The 26,864-nt window shown below is 45.0% G+C and overlaps 1 protein-coding gene across 13 annotated transcripts in view; it reads left to right on the plus strand.

Annotated features, from left to right (window-relative positions):
- Window positions 1–26,864, plus strand: part of LOC110501750 (mitogen-activated protein kinase kinase kinase kinase 4) — a 97,184-nt gene that overhangs the window by 29,042 nt on the left and 41,278 nt on the right. For all 13 annotated transcript variants that reach the window (XM_021579513.3, XM_021579507.3, XM_036959110.2 and 10 more), the window contains exon 3: window positions 26,117–26,173. In XM_021579513.3, coding sequence (XP_021435188.2) covers window positions 26,117–26,173 — 57 coding nt within the window. The remainder of the gene's footprint in view (window positions 1–26,116; window positions 26,174–26,864) is intronic.

Here is a 26,864-nt window from a genome sequence, read left to right on the forward strand (position 1 = left end):
TCGTATTCCAAAATGAAACGTCGCTAAGCCTAACAGGGGAAAAAGGTTATAGCTCCGGGTAGTAAGTGTCACCACCCTACCCAAATCTCCCACTGAGGTACACAGTAAATTGTACTCACCTCAGACCGATGTCCCAACAGCGAGTAAAGCAAGAGTTTCCAGGCTGGGCAGGGGCCTGGAAACTAACCAATGTACTTTCCAACACAGCACACAACTATCCACCGCAGTGGCAAGTTTACCAAAAACAAACAAAGGGAACCAATATTGGGCATACCAAGCACCTATAGAATTTAACATTAACTCCACGTTTTCTCCCAAACACCACATATATTTATATATTTTTTGAAAAAATAATTTATTACGTTCAATACCATTCATTCTTTACAACTCATAATTTTCATTCATACTCCAATAATGGTATTTTAATTAAACTAAACAAAAAACCCAAAACAAAACCTCAGGGGAGCATCTTCCCTTTCCGTCATCCTACAAACTACCTTTCCCTATCTCCCTGCCCCTAATCTATCCCCTTACAAATCTAAGTGAAACCCAGCCCAAAACCCCCCTTCTACCTCTCCCGGGCAGCATGCTGCCCCCACTTCCTCTCCTCCCTCTTCATCCTCCCCCTCAAGTCTCCTTCCACCCTCCTCACTATCCCTTCCACCCCCCAATCTCTCCCTGTCTTAACCATGTTCTGCCTGGCTTCCCACAGCCCCCGTTTAAAGAGACTCATGAGAAGCCAGACCAGAAACCTGTCCCTATCTGTCCCTCTCGCTCTCCCTACACTTCAAATCAAATGTATTTATATACCCCTTCGTACATCAGCTGATATCTCAAAGTGCTGTACAGAAACCCAGCTTAAAACCCCAAACCGCAAGCAATGCAGGTGTAGAAGCACGGTGGCTAGGAAAAACTCCCTAGAAAGGCCAAAACCTAGAGAGGAACCAGGCTATGTGGGGTGGCCAGTCCTCTTCTGGCTGTGCCGGGTGGAGATTATAACAGTCTAGAAGAAAAAGAAACGCACACCTATTAAGACGAGGTGCTGGCTAGCGGAGTGGAAACTTGAAAATAAAATAAAAGAGAGCCGCACACTCTTGGAGCTCAGATGCAAAAACGTAATACCAACGTTTCGACAGCCAAGCTGTCTTCATCAGGGTTTAATCACAAACACTGCGGGATGACTCTTTTAAATAGTGTCAAAAGACACAGGTGTCTGTAATCATGGCCAGGAGTGGCCTAATATATCATTGGTTAATAATCAAATATTAAAATGTCATACAAAGAACAGCATATAAAACAAATGGATAGCATACAATCATAGATTAATTTGACTATACAAGTTTACACACAATTACAATGGCAAAGTCACAATAATCACAAGAATGGCTTCAGATCAAAGTCTACGTTGAAACCGAAGGGCGCAAGGGTCTTTAAATTAAAGATCCAGGCAGCCTCTCGTTTTAACAATAAATTATCAAGGTCACCCCCTCTCCTAGGGAGGGTGACATGTTCGATGCCAATATAACGCAGAGACGAAATCGAGTGGCCTGCCTCCAAGAAGTGGGCCGCAACTTGATAAGTAAAGTTTTTACACCTTCCACTGCCGGGTGGAGATTATAACAGAACATGGCCAAGATGTTCAAATGTTCATAAATGACCAGCAAGGTCAAATAATAATAATAATCACAGGCAGAACAGTTGAAACTGGAGCAGCAGCACGGCCAGGTGGACTGGGGACAGCAAAGAGTCATCATGTCAGGTAGTCCTGAGGCATGGTCCTAGGGCTCAGGTCCTCCGAGAGAGAGAAAGAAAGAGAATTAGAGAGAGCATACTTAAATTCACACAGGACACCGGATAGGACAGGAGAAGTACTCCAGATATAACAAACTGACCCTAGCCCCCCGACACATAAACTACTGCAGCATAAATACTGGAGGCTGAGACAAGAGGGGTCAGGAGACACTGGCTCCATCTGAGGACACCCCCGGACAGGGCCAAACAGGAAGGATATAACCCCACCCACTTTGCCAAAGCACAGCCCCCACACCACTAGAGGGATATCTTCAACCACCAACTTACCATCCTGAGACAAGGCCGAGTATAGCCCACAAAGATCTCCGCCACGGCACAACCCAAAGGGGGGCGCCAACCCAGACAGGAAGATCACATCAGTGACTCAACCCACTCAAGTGACGCACCCCTCCTAGGGACGGTATGAAAGAGCCCTAGTAAGCCAGTGACTCAAACCCCTGTAATAGGGTTAGACCTCTCTCTAACCTGGCCCACGTCAATACAAAATCCCCTCTTACCAAACCTAACAACACCCGTGCCCTAGCCCATACTACTCTGGCAAAGGCACAGTCCCAAAAGGCATGGCGCACAGTCTCTTCCCTGCCACAAGAGGAACTTGGACAGTTGGGGGATTGCGCCAAACTATGCCGGTACGTGATGGAACGTACCGGCAAGCACTTGTGGAGGCTCAATCAATTCAGGTCCTTGAGCCTGTTGTCCAGGCCCCGTGCCTGCACTCCCTCCCAGACCACTGCCGAGATGCCCACTACAGGCGCCGGACTCCCTGCCTGTCTGACCTCCTCGTACAGGTGCCTGTGATCTAAACATACTCGGGCAACTTCAACCTCGGGGTGCGCCGCAGCCACTTGTCTGCCCGAGGACCCGTGTTAGACCACACCATTACGCTTCTCTCCTGATATGAGAAGAACACCCGCAGGAGGTAACCGGACGGGTGTATCCCGTTAACAAGAAAGAAACAAAAATTGCGTCCAGCTTGAGGGGGAGATGTGGTACCCCCCTACCTCCCTCCCCGATGGGACAGAGCATACGTGCCCTGGCGACCCACTCGTACCTGCCACCCCACATGAACTGAAACACAAGCCTCACTAGAGGCCTCCTCAGATAAGCCGGCAATGGGTAGATGTACGTCAAATACAAAAGAGACCGCAACACATCCACCTTTAGGACCAGGACCTTGCCCATAAAAGACAAAGACCTAGCCCTCTACATCGCTAGCTTTCTCCGTACCACTGCGATACCCATGTTCCAGTTCAGCGTCGCTGAGCCGGAGGTCTCAAAATGGACCCCGAGAATCCTCAGGTCCCCCTCACAGAGAGCAACCCCCCCCCCCCCCCCCCCCCGGGCACATCCGTCCTACCGCGCCGTCTTCCGAAAAACTTAACGGAAGACTTTGCATGGTTCAGAACCGCTCCGACGCTTGGGTGAAATCCCCAATGATGGCAAGGGACATTGTCAAGGACGAGTCCTTGCACTGCAGCAAGGAAGTGTCGTCGGCATACTGCGTCATCTTAACACGCAGCCCACCACTTCCAGGGATCAACAAGCCTTCCTCCCCTGTGTCTGCCCTTATGGCAGCCCCCAGAGGCTCCATGTACAGAACGAAAAGGAGAGCCGAGAGTGGGCACCCCTGCCTGACCCCAGACGAGAGGTCAAAAACGTCACCCAAGTGACTATTTACACTAAGTCGGCACCCCGCTCCGACATATAATGTACGGATCAATCCAATGAACTTCTCCCCAAATCCTAATCTACCTAACACTCTGAATAGAAAAGATCTATTCCCGCGATCAAAGGCTTTCGCCTGATCTAGCGCTGCTACCATTCTATCTTCAACCCAATTGATGGAGTCCCTGATTAAGGATGGCCTTCAAGACTTAGAGGACCACTGGTTCAAGTATACCCCAAAACTTGAGATAAAACTCAGCCGGTAGCCCATCCATCCCAGGCACCTTCCTTTTCCCATCCTCCTAAGAGCGCTCTCAACCTCTTCTAGTGAGATCTGGGCCTCCATCACTTCTCTAATGTCCTCCGGCAACCACCTGGACAAGTGTTCTAAAAACAAATTTCCCTGCTCTACATCTATTTCCCTTTCCTTAAATAAACCTTGGAAATGGTCAGTTGTCACCCTGACCATTTCCTCTGGTTTTCTAACTAAACTGCCATTTTCTTCCCTAACGCCATGCATTACCTTCCTACTCTGTCTGGCCCTAACCGACTTAAAGAACATAGCGGAACAAGTCTCATTGTGTTCTAGAAGGCCACTATGCGCACGCTCCAGGAAAGCTTGAGCCTTCCGCTCCTGCAGCTCCCTGCGCCTTTAGGGTTGCGGATCTCTCCCAGTCAAACGACCCGCCGAAGTTGCCTGCCTCGTACTGAGTTCGATTAACCTTTGGATACGATCCACCTCCCTCCTTTCATCCCTTTTTTTTCCTCTTGCAATACCCTATTATAAAAGCCCTAATCCTCACCTTAACTAATTCCCACCACTCTAACACCCCCTCGCACATGGACCGGAGGCCTTCAAGCCTCCAAAAGTAACCAAAAAAGCGTCAACAAAAGCCTGCTCCTCCAGCACATCCCGATCTAACTTCCAGTACCCCCTACCGAAGAGGCAGACTGGCGACCCCACCTGCAGGAGCACCCCGTCGTGATCCGAAAAGAAAACGGGCAACAGCCACCCAGACAACTTACCCAAAGACCTGGATACAAAAATATAGTCGAGCCTCCGTGCAACCCCCCTGGAGTTGCGCCATGTAGGACCGGCCATTTTCGGAGTAGTGTGCAGGCCACCATCAACCAGACCATGGCAAGCCATTAGCCCGGTGATGGCGCCTGCACTGCTATCCCCCCCTACTCCTAAATCTATATTAAAATCCCCCATCACTAATTTCCTATTTGTGACGCACAGGGGCGCCAGACAGTCCGCCATCTCCCTCCTGTCTGCCGCCACCTGTGGCCCATACACCACCACTAATCTAAATTTACAATCCCTTATCGTGACATCCACCCCCATAACCCTCCCTTGCATCACCACAAAAGAACCCTCCACTTTTACCTCCCTGTGCCCACACAAAATCCCTACCCCCGATGAGTGCACCCCCCCAATACCCCAAACCGACTCCCCCTTGTCCCACTCCCTCTTAACCTCTAGCGTCGAGCAATCCCGTATCCGGGAGCGTAATCATAGCCTCAAGCTCATTACCATAACGCAGCGTTTCCTATTCATGAAAATCGCAAATGAAATGAAATAAATATATTCAAACACAAGCTTAGCCTTTTGTTAACAACACTGTCATCTCAGATTTTCAAAATATGCTTTTCAACCAAAGCTACACAAGCATTTGTGTAAGAGTATTGATAGCCTAGCATAGCATTAAGCTTAGCATTCAGCAGGCAACATTTTCACAAAAACAAGAAAAGCATTCAAATAAAGTAATTTACCTTTGAAGAACTTTGGATGTTTTCAATGACGAGACTCTTAGTTAGATAGCAAATGTTCATTTTTTCCAAAAATATTATTTGTGTAGACGAAATAGCTCCGTTTTGTTCATCACGTTTGGCTAAGAAAACTTTTTTCCAAATTAGCTCCATAATATCGACAGAAACATGGAAAACACTGTTTAGAATCAATCCTCAAGGTGTTTTTCACATATCTATTTGATAATCTATCAGTGGTGGCAGTTGGCTTCTCATCAGAAGCAAACGGAAAAATACTGCAGCTGGAGATTACGCAATAATTGCGACGGAGGACACCAAGCGACCACCTGGTAGATGTAGTCTCTTATGGTCAATCTTCCAATGATATGCCTACAAATACATCACAATTCTGCAGACACCTTGGGGAAAACGTAAGCTGACTCCTAGCTCCTTCACAGCCATATAAGGAGTCATTGGCATGAGGCGATTTAAAAAAATGCGGGACTTCCTGATTGGATTTTTATCTGGGTTTTTTCTGTAACATCAGTTCTGTGGCACTCACAGACAATATCTTTACAGTTTTGAAAACGTCAGTGTTTTCTTTCCAAAGCTGTCAATTATATGCATAGTCAAGCATCTTTTCGTGACAAAACATCTTGTTTAAAACGGGAACGTTTTTCATCCAAAAATTCAAATAGCGCCCCCTATATCCAAGAAGTTAAACCTACTAACATCCCCTCCATCCCTCAGGTGAACCTCCTGTAAAAAACAAAAATCAAACCCCACACCCTCCAAATAACTAAATACCGCCCTCCTCTTAACAAAATCCCTTAAACCCCTTACATTTAAACTAACAAAAGTAAAATTAGACCCCATGAAAGAATAAAATAAAAACATCAAATTTCACTCAAATACTAAACCCAGACAGAAAAAAACTAAAACGGGAGACTCACCCGATGCTCCCCTGCTCCATATCTACCGGTGGGAACACCATCCGTACTCCCGACGTCCCCCCCTCTTCCTCCATCTCACCAACCCAGGATGCAGGAATAGTGTTTGGCACCGGGGTGCCCTGCACCCTGGATCTACCCCCACACTCCTCCCCCTCCCCAGCGCTGTAGCTGGTTTGGAAAAAAATAGGGGAGGCTGAGTCCCGAAACAAAAAAAACTCCCCACCTCCTCCTCTACCCAGTCCTGGGCCTTGTTAGGTGGGTCCCCATCCAACAGGAGTTGAGGGCCTGGGGAAACCAGCAGCAACCCAGAGGTTTCTCCCACCCCCATTGCTCTCTTGGCCATCCCCTCCCGGCCAATCGCACCCTCTTCACTCTCTTTTTTGGTGATGGCGGCAGTGGAGAGATCCCACCCTCCCCCCGCCAGCTTCTCCACCATACCCCTCATCTCTTCCACCAGGGCACCCCCCCCCCCCCCCCCCCCACTTGCCCTTCCACCGTCTCCTTCTCCACCACCCCTCCCTCGCTTTCTTCTCTCTCATGCGCCTCCTCTCGCTTGCCTTCTTCCGCCTCTTTTCCCTCCTCTCTTCCCGGTTCTCCTACTCCCGTGCCTTCCGTTTCCTTCTCTCTTCCTTTCGCCGCTTCTTGCTCCTCCTCCTTCCTTGCGACCCTCCCCTCTGGACCTGTACTCTGTTCACGAGGCGTCCTTCCTTCCCCTCCTCTTCTTCCCCATCCCCCGCTCCTGCTCCCCCCCCAGCCGCAGACGCGTATGACCTCTGACGAGCCGGGCACCCCCACCACAGGAAAAAGAAAACCCTTTTGCAATTATGTTAGCACAGCTGAAAACTGTTGTCCTGATTAAAGAAGCAATAAAACTAAACTTCTTTAGACTAGTTGAGTATCTGGAGCATCAGCATTTGTGGGTTTGATTGCAGGCTCATAATGGCCAGAAACAAAGGACTTTATACTGAAACTCGTCAGTCTATTTTTGTTCTGAGAAATGAAGGCTATTCCATGCGAGAAATTGCCAAGAAACTGAAGATCTCGTACAACGCTGGGTACTACTCCTTTCACAGAACAACGCAAACTCTGCCTAGAAGGCCAGCATCCCGGAGTCACCTCTTCACTCTTGACGTTGAGACTGGTGTTTTGCGGGTACTATTAGTAGCTGTAATGTTACAGTGACTTTTGTGTTATTTATGGTGAAAATGCCATTTAAAAACATTCTGATACAGATTATTTATTGCATTTTGGGGGGCAAATTTGGACAAGTTGTGATTAACTAATGCCATTAACTCGATTTGAATTATTTTCAATTGTTTGAGAGCCCTAATTCTGGATGATGGATATGGTTAGCATCTAGCCAGCCACTTTAGCTTGTAACTTCCTCAGGCTCCAAATCCTCATTGTTTTCTTCCTCCCAATGTTAGTCTAAGAAAGCTTTCCTTTGAGCCCCTTTGTTTTGTGGATTCTCTGATTTGTATCTCTGTAATTCACTCATCCCAGATCCACACGCTCTGAATGAGTTTATGAAATAAAATCATCAACGCTCCCCTTCTCTCCCTCTGGACAAGGTGGGTCTGACAGGGCGAGGCAGTGCTCCAGATGATAGTGCACCTGAATAACATTAATAATGGCGTCGGACAGCACAGTAATCCCTCTGTGTGCCCAGGGCTTCACTTGGCTTTATTCAGGGGCCCAGGCCTGGCTCCCTGGCCCCGGGGGGGGGGGGGGGGGGCAACACTGCCCCTGCCTCTAACACCTCCAGCTCCACTCCCCTGGCTGTTTATACTAGTGATTCTTCTGCTTCAAATCAGGAATGTGAGGAGGGGATGGGTGCATGATGGAGGAGAGGGGAGGGGGGATCCTCTGTCTGTCTGTAAGCTACACACCATAAAGCAGGGCATGCATAGTGGAGCTGCAGTCTTTTCCAAGCTTCTGGCTCCCGATGAATGCTAGATGGATGAAGCAATGTTTCCCTATAAATCCCAAACAGGCCCAGTTCGCTGCTTTGCTTAGCTATGGGACCAATATATTCACTGGTTTGAAGATACCAGTCATGCCTTCAGAAACCAAAGCAGCCATTTTGCTTTGCCATGAACTGTCAGCCAGTCTGTGAACTCACTGTGTTTAAAGCCCATGCAAAATTGACCCAGTGTCGTCCGGGTTTGGATGGGGTAGGCTGTCATTGTAAATAAGAATTTGTTCTTAACTGACTTGCCTAGTTAAATAAAGGTTACTTTTAAAAATTGTTTAACCTGTTTTACTGTCTCCAAATGGTCTTCTGTTTAGATTTGAAGGTGTTATGCTTAGGTCTCTCTGTGGCACGTCTGGCGGAAGCATGGAGATTTACTTCACACTATCCAGGGTGCTGATTTTGGAGAACCTTACATATTGTAGTCTATCACCACTTATAAACCGTGTGTGTGTGTGTGTGTGTGTGTGTGTGCGTGTGTGTGTGCGTCTGTAACTCAAATCCCAGTGGATCGAAATATGTGCTGAGCACCCTTAGGTGTGGGAAAGTTGTGCCACTGCGCAGAATTTAACTTCTTACTTACTTGTACTTGACCTGATGGTATGTGCAACACACACTTACACCTACGGCTGTGACGGTCATGGAATTTTGGATGACTGTAATTGGCCAGTCCAAATGACCGCAGTTTCCGTAATAACAAAATGGCAACAACAAAGTTTTATATATACACTGCTCAAAAAAATAAAGAGAACACTAAAATAACACATCCTAGATCTGAATGAATGAAATATTCTTATTAAATACTTTTTTCTTTACATAGTTGAATGTGCTGACAACAAAATCACACAAATTATCAATGGAAATCAAATTTATCAACCCATGGAGGTCTGGATTTAGAGTGACACTCAAAATTAAAGTGTAAAACTTTGATGTAATGTCCTTAAAACAAGTCAAAAGGAGGCTCAGTAGTGTGTGTGGCCTCCACGTGCCTGTATGACCTCCCTACAACGCCTGGGCATGCTCCTGATGAGGTGGCGGATGGTCTCCTGAGGGATCTCCTCCCAGACCTGGACTAAAGCATCCGCCAACTCCTGGACAGTCTGGTGCAACGTGGCGTTGGTGGATGGAGCGAGACATGATGTCCCAGATGTGCTCAATTGGATTCCGGTCTGGGGAACGGGCGGGCCAGTCCATAGCATCAATGCCTTCCACTTGCAGGAACTGCTGACACACTTCAGCCACATGAGGCCTAGCATTGTCTTGCATTAGGAGGAACCCAGGGCCAACCGCACCAGCATATAGTCTCACAAGGGGTCTGAGGATCTCATCTTGGTACCTAATGGCAGTCAGGCTACCTCTGGCGAGCACATGGAGGGCTGTGCGGCCCCCCAAAGAAATGCCACCCCACACCACGACTGACCCACCGCCAAACCGGTTATGCTGGAGGATGTTGCAGGCAGCAGAACGTTCTCCACGGCATCTCCAGACTCTGTCACGTCTGTCACGTGTGCTCAGTGTGAACCACAGGGCACCAGTGGCGAATTTGCCAATCTTGGTGTTCTCTGGCAAATGCCAAACGTCCTGCACGGTGTTGGGCTGTAAGCACAACCCCCACCTGTGGACGTCGGGCCCTCATACCACCCTCATGGAGTCTGTTTCTGACCGTTTGAGCAGACACATGCACATTTGTGACCTGCTGGAGGTCATTTTGCAGGGCTCTGGCAGTGCTCCTCCTGCTCCTCCTTGCACAAAGGCGGAGGTAGCGGTCCTGCTGCTGGGTTGTTGCCCTCCTACGGCCTCCTCCACGTCTCCTGATGTACTGGCTTGTCTCCTGGTAGCGCCTCCATGCTCTGGACACTACGCTGACAGACACAGCAAACCTTCTTGCCACAGCTCGCATTGATGTGCCATCCTGGATGAGCTGCACTACCTGAGCCACTTGTGTGGGTTGTAGACTCCGTCTCATGCTACCACTAGAGTGAAAGCACCGCCAGCATTCAAACGTGACCAAAACATCAGCCAGGAAGCATAGGAACTGAGAAGTGGTCTGTGGTCACCACCTGCAGAACCACTCCTTTATGGGAGTGTCTTGCTAATTGCCTATAATTTCCACCTGTTGTCTATTCCATTTGCACAACAGCATGTGAAATGTATCGCCAATCAGTGTTCCTTCCTAAGTGGCCAGTTTGATTTCACAGAAGTGTGATTGACTTGGAGTTACGTTATGTTGTTTAAGTGTTCCCTTTATTTTTTTGAGCAGTATGTGTGTATACAGTGCCTTGCGAAAGTATTCGGCCCCCTTGAACTTTGCGACCTTTTGCCACATTTCAGGCTTCAAACATAAAGATATAAAACTGTATTTTTTTGTGTAGAATCAACAACAAGTGGGACACAATCATGAAGTGGAATGACATTTATTGGATATTTCAAACTTTTTTAACAAATCAAAAACTGAAAAATTGGGCGTGCAAAATTATTCAGCCCCCTTAAGTTAATACTTTGTAGCGCCACCTTTTGCTGCGATTACAGCTGTAAGTCGCTTGGGGTATGTCTCTATCAGTTTTACACATCGAGAGACTGACATTTTTTCCCATTCCTCCTTGCAAAACAGCTCGAGCTCAGTGAGGTTGGATGGAGAGCATTTGTGAACAGCAGTTTTCAGTTCTTTCCACAGATTCTCGATTGGATTCAGGTCTGGACTTTGACTTGGCAATTCTAACACCGGGATATGTTTATTTTTGAACCATTCCATTGTAGATTTTGCTTTATGTTTTGAATCATTGTCTTGTTGGAAGACAAATCTCCGTCCCAGTCTCAGGTCTTTTGCAGACTCCATCAGGTTTTCTTCCAGAATGGTCCTGTATTTGGCTCCATCCATCTTCCCATCAATTTTAACCATCTTCCCTGTCTCTGCTGAAGAAAAGCAGGCCCAAACCATGATGCTGCCACCACCATGTTTGACAGTGGGGATGGTGTGTTCAGCTGTGTTGCTTTTACGCCAAACATAACGTTTTGCATTGTTGCCAAAAAGTTCCATTTTGGTTTCATCTGACCAGAGCACCTTCTTCCACATGTTTGGTGTGTCTCCCAGGTGGCTTGTGGCAAACTTTAAACAACACTTTTTATGGATATCTTTAAGAAATGGCTTTCTTCTTGCCACTCTTCCATAAAGGCCAGATTTGTGCAATATACGACTGATTGTTGTCCTATGGACAGAGTCTCCCACCTCAGCTGTAGATCTCTGCAGTTCATCCAGAGTGATCATGGGCCTCTTGGCTGCATCTCTGATCAGTCTTCTCCTTGTATGAGCTGAAAGTTTAGAGGGACGGCCAGGTCTTGGTAGATTTGCAGTGGTCTGATACTCCTTCCATTTCAATATTATCGCTTGCACAGTGCTCCTTGGGATGTTTAAAGCTTGGGAAATCTTTTTGTATCCAAATCCGGCTTTAAACTTCTTCACAACAGTATCTCGGACCTGTCTGGTGTGTTTCTTGTTCTTCATGATGCTCTCTGCGCTTTTAACGGACCTCTGAGACTATCACAGTGCAGGTGCATTAATACGGAGACTTGATTACACACAGGTGGATTGTATTTATCATCATTAGTCATTTAGGTCAACATTGGATCATTCAGAGATCCTCACTGAACTTCTGGAGAGAGTTTGCTGCACTGAAAGTAAAGGGGCTGAATAATTTTTGCACGCCCAATTTTTCAGTTTTTGATTTGTTAAAAAAGTTTGAAATATCCAATAAATGTTGTTCCACTTCATGATTGTGTCCCACTTGTTGTTGATTCTTCACAAAAAAAATACAGTTTTATATATTTATGTTTGAAGCCTGACATGTGGCAAAAGGTTGCAAAGTTCAAGGGGGCCGAATACTTTCGCAAGGCACTGTATATCTCACTGGTCATCCCCAAAGGCAACACCTCCTTTTGGCTGCTTTTCCTTCCAGTTCTCTGCTGCCAGTGACTGGAACAAATTGCAGAAATCACTGAAGCTGGAGACTTACATTTCCGTCACTAACTTTAAACATCAGCTATCTGAGCAGCTAACCGATCGCTGCAGCTGTACATAGTCCATCTGTAAATAGCCCACCCAATCTATCTACCTCATCCCCATATTGTTTTTATTTACTTTGCTGCTCTTTTGCACACCAGTATCACTACTTACACACCATCATCTGCTCATCATCATCTGCTCATCTATCACTCCATTGTTAATCTGGTACATTTTAATTACTTGCTACTATGGCCTATTTATTGCCATACCTCCTCATGCCATTTGCGCACACTGTATATAGACTTTCTTTTTTTCTATTGTGTTATTGACTGTACGCTTGTTTATTCCATGTGTAACGCTGTGTTGTTCTTTCTATCGCACTGCTTTGCTTTATCTTGGCCAGGTCACAGTTGTAAATGAGAACTTGTTCTCAACTAGTTTACCTGATTTAAATAAAGGTCAAATAAAAAAAATGTCCAGTCAATTGAGTTTAACACAGGTGGACTCCAATCAAGTTGTAAAAACATCTCAAGGATGATCAATGGAAACAGTATGCACCTGAGCTCAATTTCGAGTCTCATAGCAAAGGGTCTGAATACTTATGTAAATACGGTGTTTGTTTTTTATTTTTAATACATTTGCAGACATTTTTTTTTTTTTTTAAACAACAGTTTTTCGCTTTGTCATTATGGGGTATTGTGTGTTGATTGCTTCGGCTTTTTTACTCATTTAATCGATTTTAGAATAAGGCTGTAACGTAACAAAATGTGGAACAAGTCAAAGGGTCTGAATACTTTCCGAAGGCACAGTACATGTGTTTTCCTGTGCTCCTGACTGCATGTGCTGCCATAGATTCTATTTCTGTGTCCTGCTGCTGAACCTTTCTATGTGTGCTCGTTTGCTACAACACCTTGCTTATTTCAGCAAGGAGCAACAGTGTCATCACGTTAAGAGTCCATGTTACTGCAGAAACAGATTCTCCCGCACAAATGCCCGGCTGTCCCGTCTTCAGTCAGCAGTTTGGTCAAATGTTTTATGCATTATTAAACAACTAATTGACTGACGTCGGTTCAATCACTTGAATTCTATTTAGTTTATTTTAAAAACTTTTTTTTAAAAGCCTAACACGCCGTTTCTCTAGAGAAATCAAATAATTAATGAGAGAAATGAAGTCAAACTAAATGGGATGCTGGGCTGAAGAAAGTTGTAGTTTTCATTAAGCCAATATTCAACCTAGTTCAGCGCAGAAACGTTGTAATTAACTACAATGACCATAATCCATTGAGCTTGCTATTTTCTGTCTCGGACAGATATGGATACACTTTTAGGCATGCTCCGTTAGGTTAGATTACACACAACGCATATGTACACAACACAACGATGAGAAAGGGGGATAGAGAGAGTTTGTGAAAGTATGCCTCATCTTCTTTGAAAAACGAGTTAAATGATTGTCAGACAGCTCTTCACCACTTAGGAAGGCTAGCCTAGCAAAATTGGATGACTAAAGACAGTACAGTATGGGGAGAACAGAGATCATGTTAGATGGTTGGCTGCTACTGCCTGAGCAGAGATGAGATGATGACTTTAAGGAATGAGAAATGATATAGTCATCAAATAAAAGTAACTAATATACACAACTTACTTATTTTTCTTTTGTCTACGCAATGTGGATCTGACAGAGACAATGGAATATTTTCAATGTTTTGGCAGTTGAATGTTCAACATTTTTGGCTTTAGAATTTCCATGAAAAAGCTCATTTTAATCTCATTATTTCATAATGCATTTAATGTTTAAAATAAATTATCTAAAACCGTGATTATTTTTTCATAATCGAACCTAAACCTAACAACGTAAATGAGCACTAATCGCTCAGCACTTGCCGACACTCCTCCTGGCTTGTTTCAGATGTACTGCAGCGATCAATAGATGTTTATTATTGACCAGCAGGACTCCCACACCCCTCATTCATTGTCTCTCTCTTTATTTCTCTTTCTCTCTTTCTCCATCTTTCCCTCCAGAGCAGGGCTGTACAGTCGTAGCCAAAAGTTTTGAGAATTACACAAATATTCATTTCCACAAAGTTTGCTGCTTCAGTGTCTTTTAGATATTTTTGTCAGATGTTACTATGGAATACTGAAGTATAATTACAAGCATTTCATACGTGTCAAAGGCTTTTATTGACAATTACATTAAGTTAATGCAAAGAGTTTGCAGTGTTGACCCTTCTTTTTCAAGACCTCTGCAATCCGCCCTGGCATGCTGTCAATTTACTTCTGGGCCACATCCTGACTGATGGCAGCCCATTCTTGCATAATCAATTCTTGGAGTTTGACAGAATTTGTGGGGTTTTGTTTGTCTACCCTCCTCTTGAGGATTGACCACAAGTTCTCAGTGGGATTAAGGTCTGGGGAGTTTCCTGGCCATGGACCCAAAATATCGATGTTTTGTTCCCAGAGCCACTTAGTTATCACTTTTGCCTTATGGCAAGGTGCTCCATCATGCTGGAAAAGGCATTGTTCGTCACCAAAATGTTCCTGAATGGTTGGGAGAAGTTGCTCTCAGAGGATGTGTTGGTACCATTCTTTCTTCATGGCTGTGTTCTTAGGCAAAATTGTGAGTGAGCCCACTCCCTTGGCTGAGAAGCAACCCCACACATTAATGGTCTCAGGATGCTTTACTGTTGGCATGACACAGGACTGATGGTATCGCTCACCTTGTCTTCTCCGGACAAGCTTTTTTCCGGATGCCCCAAACAATCGGAAAGGGAATTCATCAGAGAAAATGACTTTACCCCAGTCCTCAGCAGTCCAATCCCTGTACCTTTTGCAGAATATCAGTCTGTCCCTGATGTTTTTCCTGGAGAGAAGTGGCTTCTTTGCTGCCCTTCTTGACACCAGGCCATCCTCAAAGTCTTCGCCTCACTGTGCGTGCAGATGCACTCACACCTGCCTGCTGCCATTCCTGAGCAAGCTCTGTAATGGTGGTGCCCCGATCCCGGGTGGTGGTGCCCCAATCTCCTAATCAACGTTAGGAGACGGTCCTGGCGCTTGCTGGACTTTCTTGGGCACCCTGGAGCCTTCTTCACAACAATTGAACCGCTCTCCTTGAAGTTCTTGATGATCCGATAAATGGTTGATTTAGGTGCAATCTTACTGGCAGCAATATCCTTGCCTGTGATGCCCTTTTTGTGCAAAGCAATGATGACGGCACGTGTTTCCTTGCAGGTAACCATGATTGACAGAGCTTTGACGCTTCCAGTCTGTTATTCAAACTCAATCAGCATGACAGAGTGATCTCCAGCCTTGTCCTCGTCAACACTCATACCTGTGTTAACGAGAGAATCACTGACATGATGTCAGCTGGTCCTTTTGTGGCAGGGCTGAAATGCAGTGGAATTGTTTTTGGGGGATTCAGTTCATTTGCATGGCAAAGTGGGCCTTTGCAATTAATTGCAATTCATCTGATCACTCTTCATAACATTCTGGAGTATATGCAAATTGCCATCATACAAACTGAGGCAGCAGACTTTGAAAATTAATATTTGTATCATTCTCAACTTTTGGCCACGACTGTATTCTTGGCCTACTTACACAAAAGACAGACACACCTCTCTTGCTCGAGATGAAGAGTTGTAGTGGTGTTTTCCCCTGCATGTTCTTGCACATAAGTCTACATCACAGGCCTTTTACAGAGTTGTGCTGCACTAAATTGCTTGGTTGCATGGTGTGTTTGTGCTTTTCTGTGTCAGTGTGGTTGCGTGTTTGTTCGTAAGTGTACATATGTTCACTTGTAAGTGTGTGTACATGAGATTGAAACAAACGTATATAAGAAAAGCAACCAAAAAAAGCATTTGTTGTGATAATTCTGTTCTGGTATCTAGAATGCAGTGCTTCAACATGAATTCTGTTCGTGTATCTAGAATGCAGTGCTTCAACATGAATTCTGTTCGTGTATCAAGAATGCAGTGCTTAAACATTAATTCTGTTCGTGTATCTAGAATGCAGTGCTTCAACATGAATTCTGTTCGTGTATCAAGAATGCAGTGCTTCAACATGAATTCTGTTCGTGTATCAAGAATGCAGTGCTTCAACATGAATTCTGTTTGTGTATCTAGAATGCAGTGCTTCAACATGAATTCTGTTCGTGTATCTAGAATGCAGTGCTTCAACATTAATTATGTTTGTGTATCTAGAATGCAGTGCTTCAACATTAATTATGTTTGTGTATCTAGAATGCAGTGCTTCAACATGAATTCTGTTCGTGTATCTAGAATGCAGTGCTTCAACATGAATTCCTCTGATCTGGTTCTCTTGTCTCTTGTCTCCCTCCTCTGTGCTTGGGCGGGCTGGAGTGCTCTGTATTGTGGTTGTATGTGTGTACCTCCAGTTTTTGGGACAAGGGGTTCTTTATTGCACCCCTCTAGGCTTGGGGAACTGGCCAAGAGGGCCAGGTGCGGGCATGGAGCACTACTACTACAGACACACACACACACACTTTGTCTCGCTTTTTCTCGCTCTCTTTTGCGCTCTCTCTTTCACTGTGCTCAGGGCCTGTTTCCAGTCATGGATGTTTATTTTTGCATGGTGGCATTTCGGTATTGATAGACTCAGAAAAACAGGAATGTGTATAGGCTCCTGAGTGGCGCAGCGGTCTAAGGCACTGTATCTCAGTGCTAGAGGGGTCACTACAGACCCTGGTTCGATCCCGGGCTGTATCACAATAGGCCGTGATCGGGAGTCCCATAGGGCGGCGCACAATTGGCCCAGCCTCGTCCGGGTTAGGGGAGGGTTTGGCCGAGGTAGGCCATCATTGTAAATAAGAATTTGTTCTAACTTGCCTAGTTAAATAAAAATGTGTGTGAGAAGCTTCACATTTGTGTGTGCTGATACAGGATGCCGCTACTCCCCTGGTATTTCCTCAGGGAAGTGGCTCTCTTATCTGGCTTTTATCTTCCTCAGACACAAGACATTGAACTACACACTTCCTATACTCTACTGCTTTATTAACTTTTCACTCTTTTTCAGTTTTTTGCTTTGGTTTGTTCTGTACTTGATATACTACTGCTTTTGCATTCTGTTGCATTCTTTGTTTTGCTTGATTTCCATTTTTTTTTAATTCAACCAGGCAGGTGCGCCACGAAAGCCAGAAGTAGCGATAAAATAAATGCCTTACCTTTGAAGATCTTCTTCTGTTGGCACTCCAAAAGGTCCCAGCTACATCACAAAAGGTCCTTTTTGTTCGATAAAGTCCTTCTTTATATCCCCAAAAACTCAGTTTAGCTGGTGCGCTTCATTCAATAATCTACCTGTTTCACTCCTTCAAAATGCAGACAAAATGAATCCCAAACGTTACCAGTAAACTTCTCCAAACAAGTCAAACAATATTTATAATCAAACCTCAGGTACCCTAATACGTAAATAAATGATACAATTTAAGATGGAGAATCTTTATTGTCTTTACCGGAGATAAACAACAAAGAACGCGCTCTCATCCACGCGCATGAAAACACTACAGCCAAAATGGGAGCCACTTAGAAAAACGACAAATTCTAGCAAACTTTTCCAAAAACAAACCTGAAACTCTTTCTAAAGACGGTTGACATCTAGTGGACACCCTAGGAATGGCAATCGGAGAGGTTTTCCCTTCATATTAAACATGACAGCCTTTGGAAACAGTGGTGGGCTGATTTTTTTTTCTTTTTCTGGATGGTTTGTCCTCTGGTTTTTGCCTGCCATATCAGTTCTGTTATACTCACAGATATTATTTAACAGATTTAGAAACTTTTAGTGTTTTCTATCCAATTATATGCATATCCTAGCTTCTGGGCCTGAGTAACAGGCAGTTTACACGCTTTTCATCCAGAAGTCAAAATACTGCCCCCTAGCCCAAAGAGGTTAACTAGTTCCAATCAGTCCTTGACTGTCACCATTATTTACTGCATAGGAGAATAATTAATGTTCCACCATTTGTAGAAAAGAGGTAAGGTTAGTTAGTTCGGGATGGGTGTTGGGTTATGGTTTTGTGGAGGTCGACCAGACAAGTAGCCAAATGGTGCTCTCGTCCTTTTAATGAGGACTTTAGATTAACCCCTTGTGTGCTGGGGTCAGAGGTCAGACTCCCAGAATGATTATCTTATTAACTGAAGGGGTCTGGTCCCCATAGTCCTAGAAGGCTTAATTACCACATCTCCTTCCCTTGGTGATTACTGGAGGGGGAGTTAGAAGGTTGAAGGAAAACAGGCCTTTCAAGACTGTTGGAACATGACCAAGGTTTTGTGAAATTTCTATTATGGCGGAAGTCACTCCAAAATGGTTTGCTTGTGGTCTAATATGTAAGTTTTGCACAGTCAACTGAGACAGTGGACTTTAGTCTATTTTATGTCATTTATTTTTATTCAATTCAAGCCGCAGGTAAGACAAACTAACCACTACCTCCTATATTTGACTGACTAAAGGCAGAGCATAGACTGGAAACTTATCAGTAGGGCACAGAGACTGGTCATAGAGCAAGTTATGGGGAAGTTAATGCACAGAAAATAGAAACACTCACATGGTGGTGGGGTTATTGTCATTTTTGTGTGTGTGAGCATGCTCCTGTTTGTGTGTGTGTGAGCATCTGTTTGTGTTAGGCAGACAGAAGGCAGACTCAAGAAAGTCTGAAGTATAGGAACCTGAGAGGAGGATGATGTCATAGTGAAGTTGGCCTCCGGTGATTGGTCTGGGAGAGAACACACAGGCACACGCACGCACGCACACCTCTGAAAGTTAGCTGGTTGGGTGCCAATCATTTGTGGGTTATTTTACTTCAAAGAGGCCTGAAACCAAACCCCTTGAATCAGAGAGTGAGGGAAGGAGGGAAAGAGTGAGCGAGTGAGAGACAGCTCATTGAGACACAGCCAAAGGCTGACACTGACATGACAGTCAGCACCTATACCAGCCCTGCCTACCGTATGCACCCAGTCTATGGCGGTATCTGAGAGTTTGTGCATGTTTTTGTGTGTGGGGAGGGGCTGTGATTAGGTCCAGTCGACAGTCTTTTCCCAGATTCTGCTGGAAAACCGCTTAGATCAGCAGAAAAACTTGGCTTTCAGCCTCTTTTTTTCCCTTTCTGTTCTTCCCTTTCCCTCTCCTCCATCTCTCCCCCCGCCACCTCTGTACCCAAGTCTCTCTCTCAAACTCATATACACTTAAAATTGCAAAAAAGCCTTAGGAGAGAGATAATGTGTTCTACAAATTCTCAAGGTGAGGGAAAGAGGCAAGACTGAATAGGCAATAAGCACAGGATATTGCTTTGTACTGGGTGTGTGTTCATGCTCATAGTGTGTATTTTATTTATGTATGTATGTGTATGTATGTAATGTATGTATGTAATGTCTGTCTGTTCTGTCAGTCTACCTGCCTGCCTCCCTCCCTCCCTCCCTCCAAGTAGGGTTTTTCTTTATTTGTACTCTTTTCTACATTGTATAATAATAGTGAATACATCGCAACTATGGAATCATGTATTAACCAAAAAAGTGTTAAACAAATCAAAATATATTTTATATTTGAGGTTCTTCAAAGTAGCCACCCTTTGCATTGATGACACCTTTGCACACTCTTGGCATTCTCTCAACCAGCTTCACGCTGCATGCTTTTCCAACAGTCTTAAAGGAGTTCCCACATATCAAATTGTATTAGTCACATGCACCGACCTTATAGTGAAATGCTTACTCGGCTAGCCCCTAACCAACAGTGCAGTTTCAAAAAATACAGATAAGAATAAGAGATGAAGGTAACAAGTAATTAAAGAGCAGCAGTAAAAAAAAACATATATATATATATATATATATGTATATATACAGGGGGGTGCCGGTACAGAGTCAATGTGCCCCCCTGTACATGTACAGGGGGGCAAAAAAGTATTTAGTCAGCCACCAATTGTGCAAGTTCTCCCACTTAAAAAGATGAGAGGCCTGTAGTTTTCATCATAGGTACACTTCAACTATGGCAGACAAAATTAGAAGAAAAAAAATCCAGAATATCACATTGTAGGATTTTTAATGAATTTATTTGCAAATTATGGTGGAAAATAAGTATTTGGTCACCTACAAACAAGCAAGATTTCTGGCTCTCACAGACCTGAAACTTCTTCTTTAAGAGGCTCCTCTGTCCTCCACTCGTTACCTGTATTAATGGCACCTGTTTGAACTTGTTATCAGTATAAAAGACACCTGTCCACAACCTCAAACAGTCACACTCCAAACTCCACTATGGCCAAGACCAAAGAGCTGTCAAAGGACACCAGAAACAAAATTGTAGACCTGCACCAGGCTGGGAAGACTGAATCTGCAATAGATAAGCAGCTTGGTTTGAAGAAATCAACTGTGGGAGAAATTATTAGGAAATGGAAGACATACAAGACCACTGATACTCTCCCTCGATCTGGGGCTCCACGCAAGATCTCACCCCGTGGGGTCAAAATGATCACAAGAACGGTGAGCAAAAATCCCAGAACCACACGGGGGAACCTAGTGAATGACCTGCAGAGAGCTGGGACCAAAGTAACAAAGCCTACCATCAGTAACACACTACGCCGCCAGGGACTCAAATCCTGCAGTGCCAGACGTGTCCCCCTGCTTAAGCCAGTACATGTCCAGGCCCGTCTGAAGTTTGCTAGAGAGCATTTCGATGATCCAGAAGAAGATTGTGAGAATGTCATATGGTCAGATGAAACTAAAATAGAAAAACTCAACTCGTCATGTTTGGAGGACAAAGAATGCTGAGTTGCATACAAAGAACACCATACCTACTGTGAAGCATGGGGGTGGAAACATCATGCTTTGGGGCTGTTTTTCTGCAAAGGGACCAGGACGACTGATCCGTGTAAAAGAAAGAATGAATGGGGCCATGTATCGTGAGATTTTGAGTGAAAACCTCCTTTCACCAGCAAGGGCATTGAAGATGAAACGTGGCTGGGTCTTTCAGCATGACAATGATTTCAAACACACCGCCCAGGCAACGAAGGAGTGGCTTCACAACTGTAATGATGTGCTTGGACCATGTTAGTTTGTTGGTGATGTGGACACCAAGGAACTTGAAGCTCTCAACCTGCTCCACAGTAGCCCAATTGATAAGAATGTGGGTGTGCTCAGTCCTCTTTTTCCTGTAGTCCACAATCATCTCCTTTGTTTTGATCACGTTGAGGGAGAGGTTGTTGTCCTGGCACCACACGGCCAGGTCTCTGACCTCTTTCCTCTTTTTTCCTATAGGCTGTCTCGTTGTTGTTGGTGATCAGGCCTACCACTGTTGTGTCATCTGCAAATGTAATGATGTTGTTGGAGTCGTGACTGGCCATGCAGTCATGAGTGAACAGGGAGTACAGGAGGGGGCTGAGCACGCACACATGAGGGGCCCCTGTGTTGAGGATCAGCGTGGCGGATGTGTTGTTACCTACCCTTACCACCTGGGGGCGGCCCGTCAGGAAGTCCAGGATCCAGTTGCAGAGGGAGGTGTTTAGTCCCAGGGTTCTTCACTTATTGATGAGCTTTGAGGGCACTATGGTGTTGAACGCTGAGCTGTAGTAAATGAATAGCATTCTCCCATAGGTGTTCCTTTTGTCCCGGTGGGAAAGGGCAGTGTGGAGTGCAATTGAGACTACATCATCTGTGGATCTGTTGGGGCGGTATGCAAATTGGAGTGGGTCTAGGGTTTCTGGCAGACGTGAGTGCTACGGGTCGGTAGTCATTTAGGCAGGTTACCTTAGTGTTCTTGGGCACAGTCACTATGGTGGTCTGCTTAAAACATGTTGGTATTACAGACTCGAACAGGGAGAGGTTGAAAATGTCAGTGAAGACACTTGCCAGTTGGTCAGCGCATGCTCGCAGTACACGCCCTGGTAATCCGTTTGGCCCTGCGGCCTTGTGAATGTTGACCTATCTAAAGGTCTTACTCACTTCGGCTGCGGAGAGCGTGATCACACATTTTTCCGGTTCAGCGGGTGCTCTCATGCATGTTTCAGTGTTATTTCCCTCGAAGTGAGCATAGAGGTAGTTTAGCTCGTCTGGTAGGCTCGTGTCACTCGGCAGCTCTCGGCGGTGCTTCCCTTTGTAGTCTGTAATGGTTTGCAGGCCCTGCCACAGAGCCGGTGTAGTACGATTCGATCTTAGTCCTGTATTGATGCTTTGCCTGTTTGATGGTTCGTCGGAGGGCATAGCGGGATTTCTTATGAGCTTCCGAGTCTCACTCCTTGAATGCGGCAGCTCTAGCCTTTAGCTCAGTGCGGATGCTGCCTGTAATCCATGGCTTCTGGTTGGGGTATGTACGTACGGTCACGGTGGGGACGACGTCATTGATGCACTTTTTGATGAAGCCAATGACAGACATGGTGTACTTCTCAATGCCATTGGAGGAATCTCTTGAACATATTCCAGTCTGTGCTAGCAAAACAGCCCTGTAGCTTAGCATCTGCTTCATCTGACCACTTTTTTATTGATCTAGTCACTGGTGCAGGAATCAGGAGGATAGAATTATGGTCAGATTTGCCAAATAGAGGGAGAGCTTTGTATGCGTCTCTGTGTGTGGAGTATAGGTGGTTGCACATTTAACATTCTGATAGAAATTTGGTAAAACTGATTTAAGTTTCCCTGCATTAAAGTCCACGGCTACTAGGAGCACCGCCTCTGGGTGAGTGTTTTCTTGTTTGCTAATGGCGGAATGCATCTCATTCAATGCTTTCTTAGTGCCAGCCTCTGACTGTGGTGGTATGTAAACATCTACAAAGAATACCGGTGAAAACTCTCTCGGTAGGTAGTGTGGTCTACAGCTTATTATGAGAAACCCTACCTCCAGGCAAAGAATAGCTCGAGACTTCCTTTGATATCGTGCACCAGCTGTTGTTTACAAAAACACATAGACCACCATCCCTTGCCTTACCAGACGCCGCTGAGCACTTGTTGGCTGCTTTTCCTTCACTCTGTGGTCCAACTCATACCAAACCATCTCAATTGGATTGAGGTTGGATGATTGTGGAGGCCAGGTCATCTGATGCACTCCATCACTGTCCTTCTTGGTCAAATAGCCCTTCCACAGCCTGGAAGTGTGTTTTGGGTCATTGTCCTGTTGAAAAACAAATGATAGTCCCTCTAAGCGCAAACCAGATGGGATGGCGTAACACTGCAGAATGCTGTGGTAGCCGTGCTGGTTAAGTATGCCTTGAATTCTAAATAAATCACTGACAGTGTCACCAGCAAAACACCATCATACCTCTTCCTCCATGCTCCACGGTGGGAACAACACATGCAGAGATCATCTGTTCGCCTAGTCTGCGCCTCACAAAGACATGGCGGTTGGAACCAAAAATCTCAAATATGGACTCAGACCAAAGGACAGATTTCCACCGGTCTATTGTCCATTGCTCATGTTTCTTGGCCCAAGCAAGTCTCTTCTTATTATTGGTGTCCTTTAGTAGTGGTTTCTTTGCAGCAAATCGACCATGATGGTCTGATTCACACAGTCTCCTCTGAACAGTTGATGTTGAGATGTGTCTGTTGAACTTTGAAGCATTTATTTGGGCTGAAATTTCTGAGGCTGGTAACTCTAAGGAACTTATCCTTTGCAGCAGAGGTAACTCTGGGTCTTCCTTTCCTGTGGCGGTCTTCATGAGAGCCAGTTTCACCAAAGCGCTTGATGGTTTTTGCAACTGCACTTGAAGAAAAGTTCAAAGTTCTTGAAATGTTCTGGATTGACTGACCTTCGGATTGACTGACCTTCCCAAATCAAAATCTATCTTCTGTATACCACCCCTACCGTGTCACAGCACAACTGATTGGCTCAAACACATTAAGAAGGAAAGAACTTCCCCTATTTAAGTTTTAACCAGGCACACCTGTTAATTGAAATGCATTCCAGGTGACTACCTCATGAAGCTGGTTGAGAGAATGCCAAGTGTGCAAGCTGTCATCAAGACAAAGAGTAGCTACTTTGAAGAATCTAAAATATATTTTGATTTGTTTAACACTTTTCTGATTACAACATGATTCCACATGTTTTATTTAATAGTTTTGATGTTTTTAGTATTATTGTACAATGTAGAAAATGTAAAAATAAAGAAAACCCCTGAATGAGTAGTTTGACTTGTAGTGTGTGAGTACATAGTGGTCACTCAGAGTGAAGGACGCCAGTGGTCAACTTCCATCAGCTTCCATTTAACTGCAGCATCCATCTTCCTCAAGCATGTGTGGCCATTATACCAGCTTAGCTGAGTCATCCATTGAACACACACACACACACACACACACACACACACACACACACACGAGCCAAATGAGTCCATTACAGTCCACTGAAAGCCTCACAGCACACTGATAGGAGTTAGAGAGACTCATGACTGGAGTGGCCTCAATGATAGAAGCCATTTACTGGACTTCAGCCAAGCCTTCTCACATTAAAGGTCTTGTCAAGGTAACACCGCTGTTAGATGACCATTCTGCACCATTATCGAAAGACCAATTCAATACAAGAACAGTATAGGAATTGTATCTCTGCAATTTAGTTTTATGGTATATAACAGTGATGGGACTTTTTCTGTTATGCTTACAACAGGCTGCTCTTTGTGTTGTCCCTATGTGTGTTTGTGTAATGTGGACTGGTGAGACATTCTTTAATCCCCACAGTCCTTAGACAGATCTCCAGATTAGATTACCCCCTCTCCCAGACAGGACCCCCCCAGGACCACAGCTGCCTACACCCTGCCTGTCATTAAACAGGGAAATAGTTAGTCCAGTCCTGTTTGATAGGGAGTGTGTAGTTCATTTATAGGGCCTTTCTGGTCTGGCGTATCCCTGGGCAGCCCAAGGGTGTTGTGGTGCAGTCTGTATGGTAGCTGGTAGGGACCTCGTTGGGTCCTGTGCTGGGAGGTCCTGTGTTGCTGCTGCCTGGCTGAGATCCCTGCCCTTGGTGGGGTGTCTTTGTCAGAGTCCTCTCTCAGCAGAGCTTTTAAATCTGTGTCCTGTCTAGTGCGACTCAGGCAGGGTTGCCAAGCGATGAGGATGGACACACATACTCACTAAACCTGTCACTCCTCTACTTCAGCCTTCTCTCCTCCCTCTCTGTTAAAAGCCGTGGTAGAACAGGTTGTCATGGTGATTGCTCCAAGCAGGGCACCGAAGAGACTAAAGCATTCTGGGATAAAGACTAGCACTGTGAGACTGACTCCCAAACTCAGCACTGACATATGGCCCATACAACTGATCTGTCGTGACTCTGGGATTCTGTTTCTCATCTCTCTCTCTCTCTCTTACAACTAGCTTACTGTGATTATGATTTTTTAAGCAGTAGAAAATGCAATGTTTTAATGCAAGGTTGTGAACCCACTTCTTTCTTTGTTCCAGTCATTCTACTAGTCTGCTTCCAGTCAGACCAACAAAGCCTGTGACCCCCCTCAATACCCCCTCCCCTGCCGAGCCGAAGTGGGTTAATCCCTCATCACTCAGCGCCCGGACTCTCCCATTTTAGACAGGGGGGGTCAGGTCCAGCTCAGGTGTCGCCGGTTCAGACAAAGGAAACCCAATCCTGCAGCAGTGTTATTCCCCTACCCTTCACTCACCCTCTCTCTGTCTGGCAGTTTCACTGCAGAGTGGTCCCCTCTATTCTACTGCTTCCTCTGTTAACAGAAAATATGATGTCATTGAACTCTGCAGTGGTTAGAGTCATTCACATTGTGAGGTAACTAAAGACTGGTTTCAGCTGAAAAGAGAAAAGCATGGCGCTGATGATATGAACTGGGTTGTTGCTTAGGTATCTGATGTCTGGTGTTTCCATGATCATCATGTAGAGTAATAACTCATGGTTAGTAATCAAGGAATCACCCATACTTAGTCTGGGATCAAGCACTCAAGGTCTTTCTGACTGAAACTACGTCATATGGATACTTTGCATGTCAGGGTTGAAATGACGTCATTAATTCATCTCTTTTTCTCTCTGCAGGGCCGACATGTCAAGACAGGACAACTGGCGGCCATCAAGGTCATGGACGTCACAGAGGTAAGCTGGTGCTCGATTGGGAGAGCTTTGTGTGTGATTTAACAGAGAGCTGGTTTGACTGACAGTTTTACTTGGTAGTCGCCATAGCTTTACTTGGTTGTCCATTCGCTCTCCCACACATTCACTTCCACTAATTAACAGTTCCATTTTGGTTCCCAGTGTTGATAGACTACTTCCTGAATAATCTGTTGATTTATAACATCACAGACTAATACTTCCTTGGACTCATTCTAGACTTTATATTCCCTCCAATAGGCTCCTCAGAGAGACATTTCCTTTTTAAGACCCAAACCATTAGATACACAAATTACATCCCTTGTCAGACATTATGTCAAGACCGAATCAAGTCAAAATTTGGATCACAGAATAGATCTTTACTTGACTCAATGATCCAGCTATGCTTAATAATTAATACTCTATAGCCACATTCTAGCCCATGTAGATTTGGGACATATCCCAAGTTGAGTTTTATTGCATCCGAGACCCTAGATACAGTATGTCTTTAATTTGAACCAAAACACAAATACTGTAGCAGGATAGCAACAGTCGCCAAGATAAACCTCCACCACCCCCTGCTCTCTCTCCTTTCCCCAATTCCCCTAGTCAATATTTTTCCTCCTGAAATAGACATAATATCAGGCTTATATGAATGTAGGTCTTCAACCTCAATGTTTTTCCTCTTCATGCCACA

This window comes from Oncorhynchus mykiss, chromosome 22, assembly GCF_057628025.1.
Source record: "Oncorhynchus mykiss isolate SJ-2025 chromosome 22, ASM5762802v1, whole genome shotgun sequence".
Taxonomy (NCBI): Eukaryota; Metazoa; Chordata; class Actinopteri; order Salmoniformes; family Salmonidae; genus Oncorhynchus; species Oncorhynchus mykiss.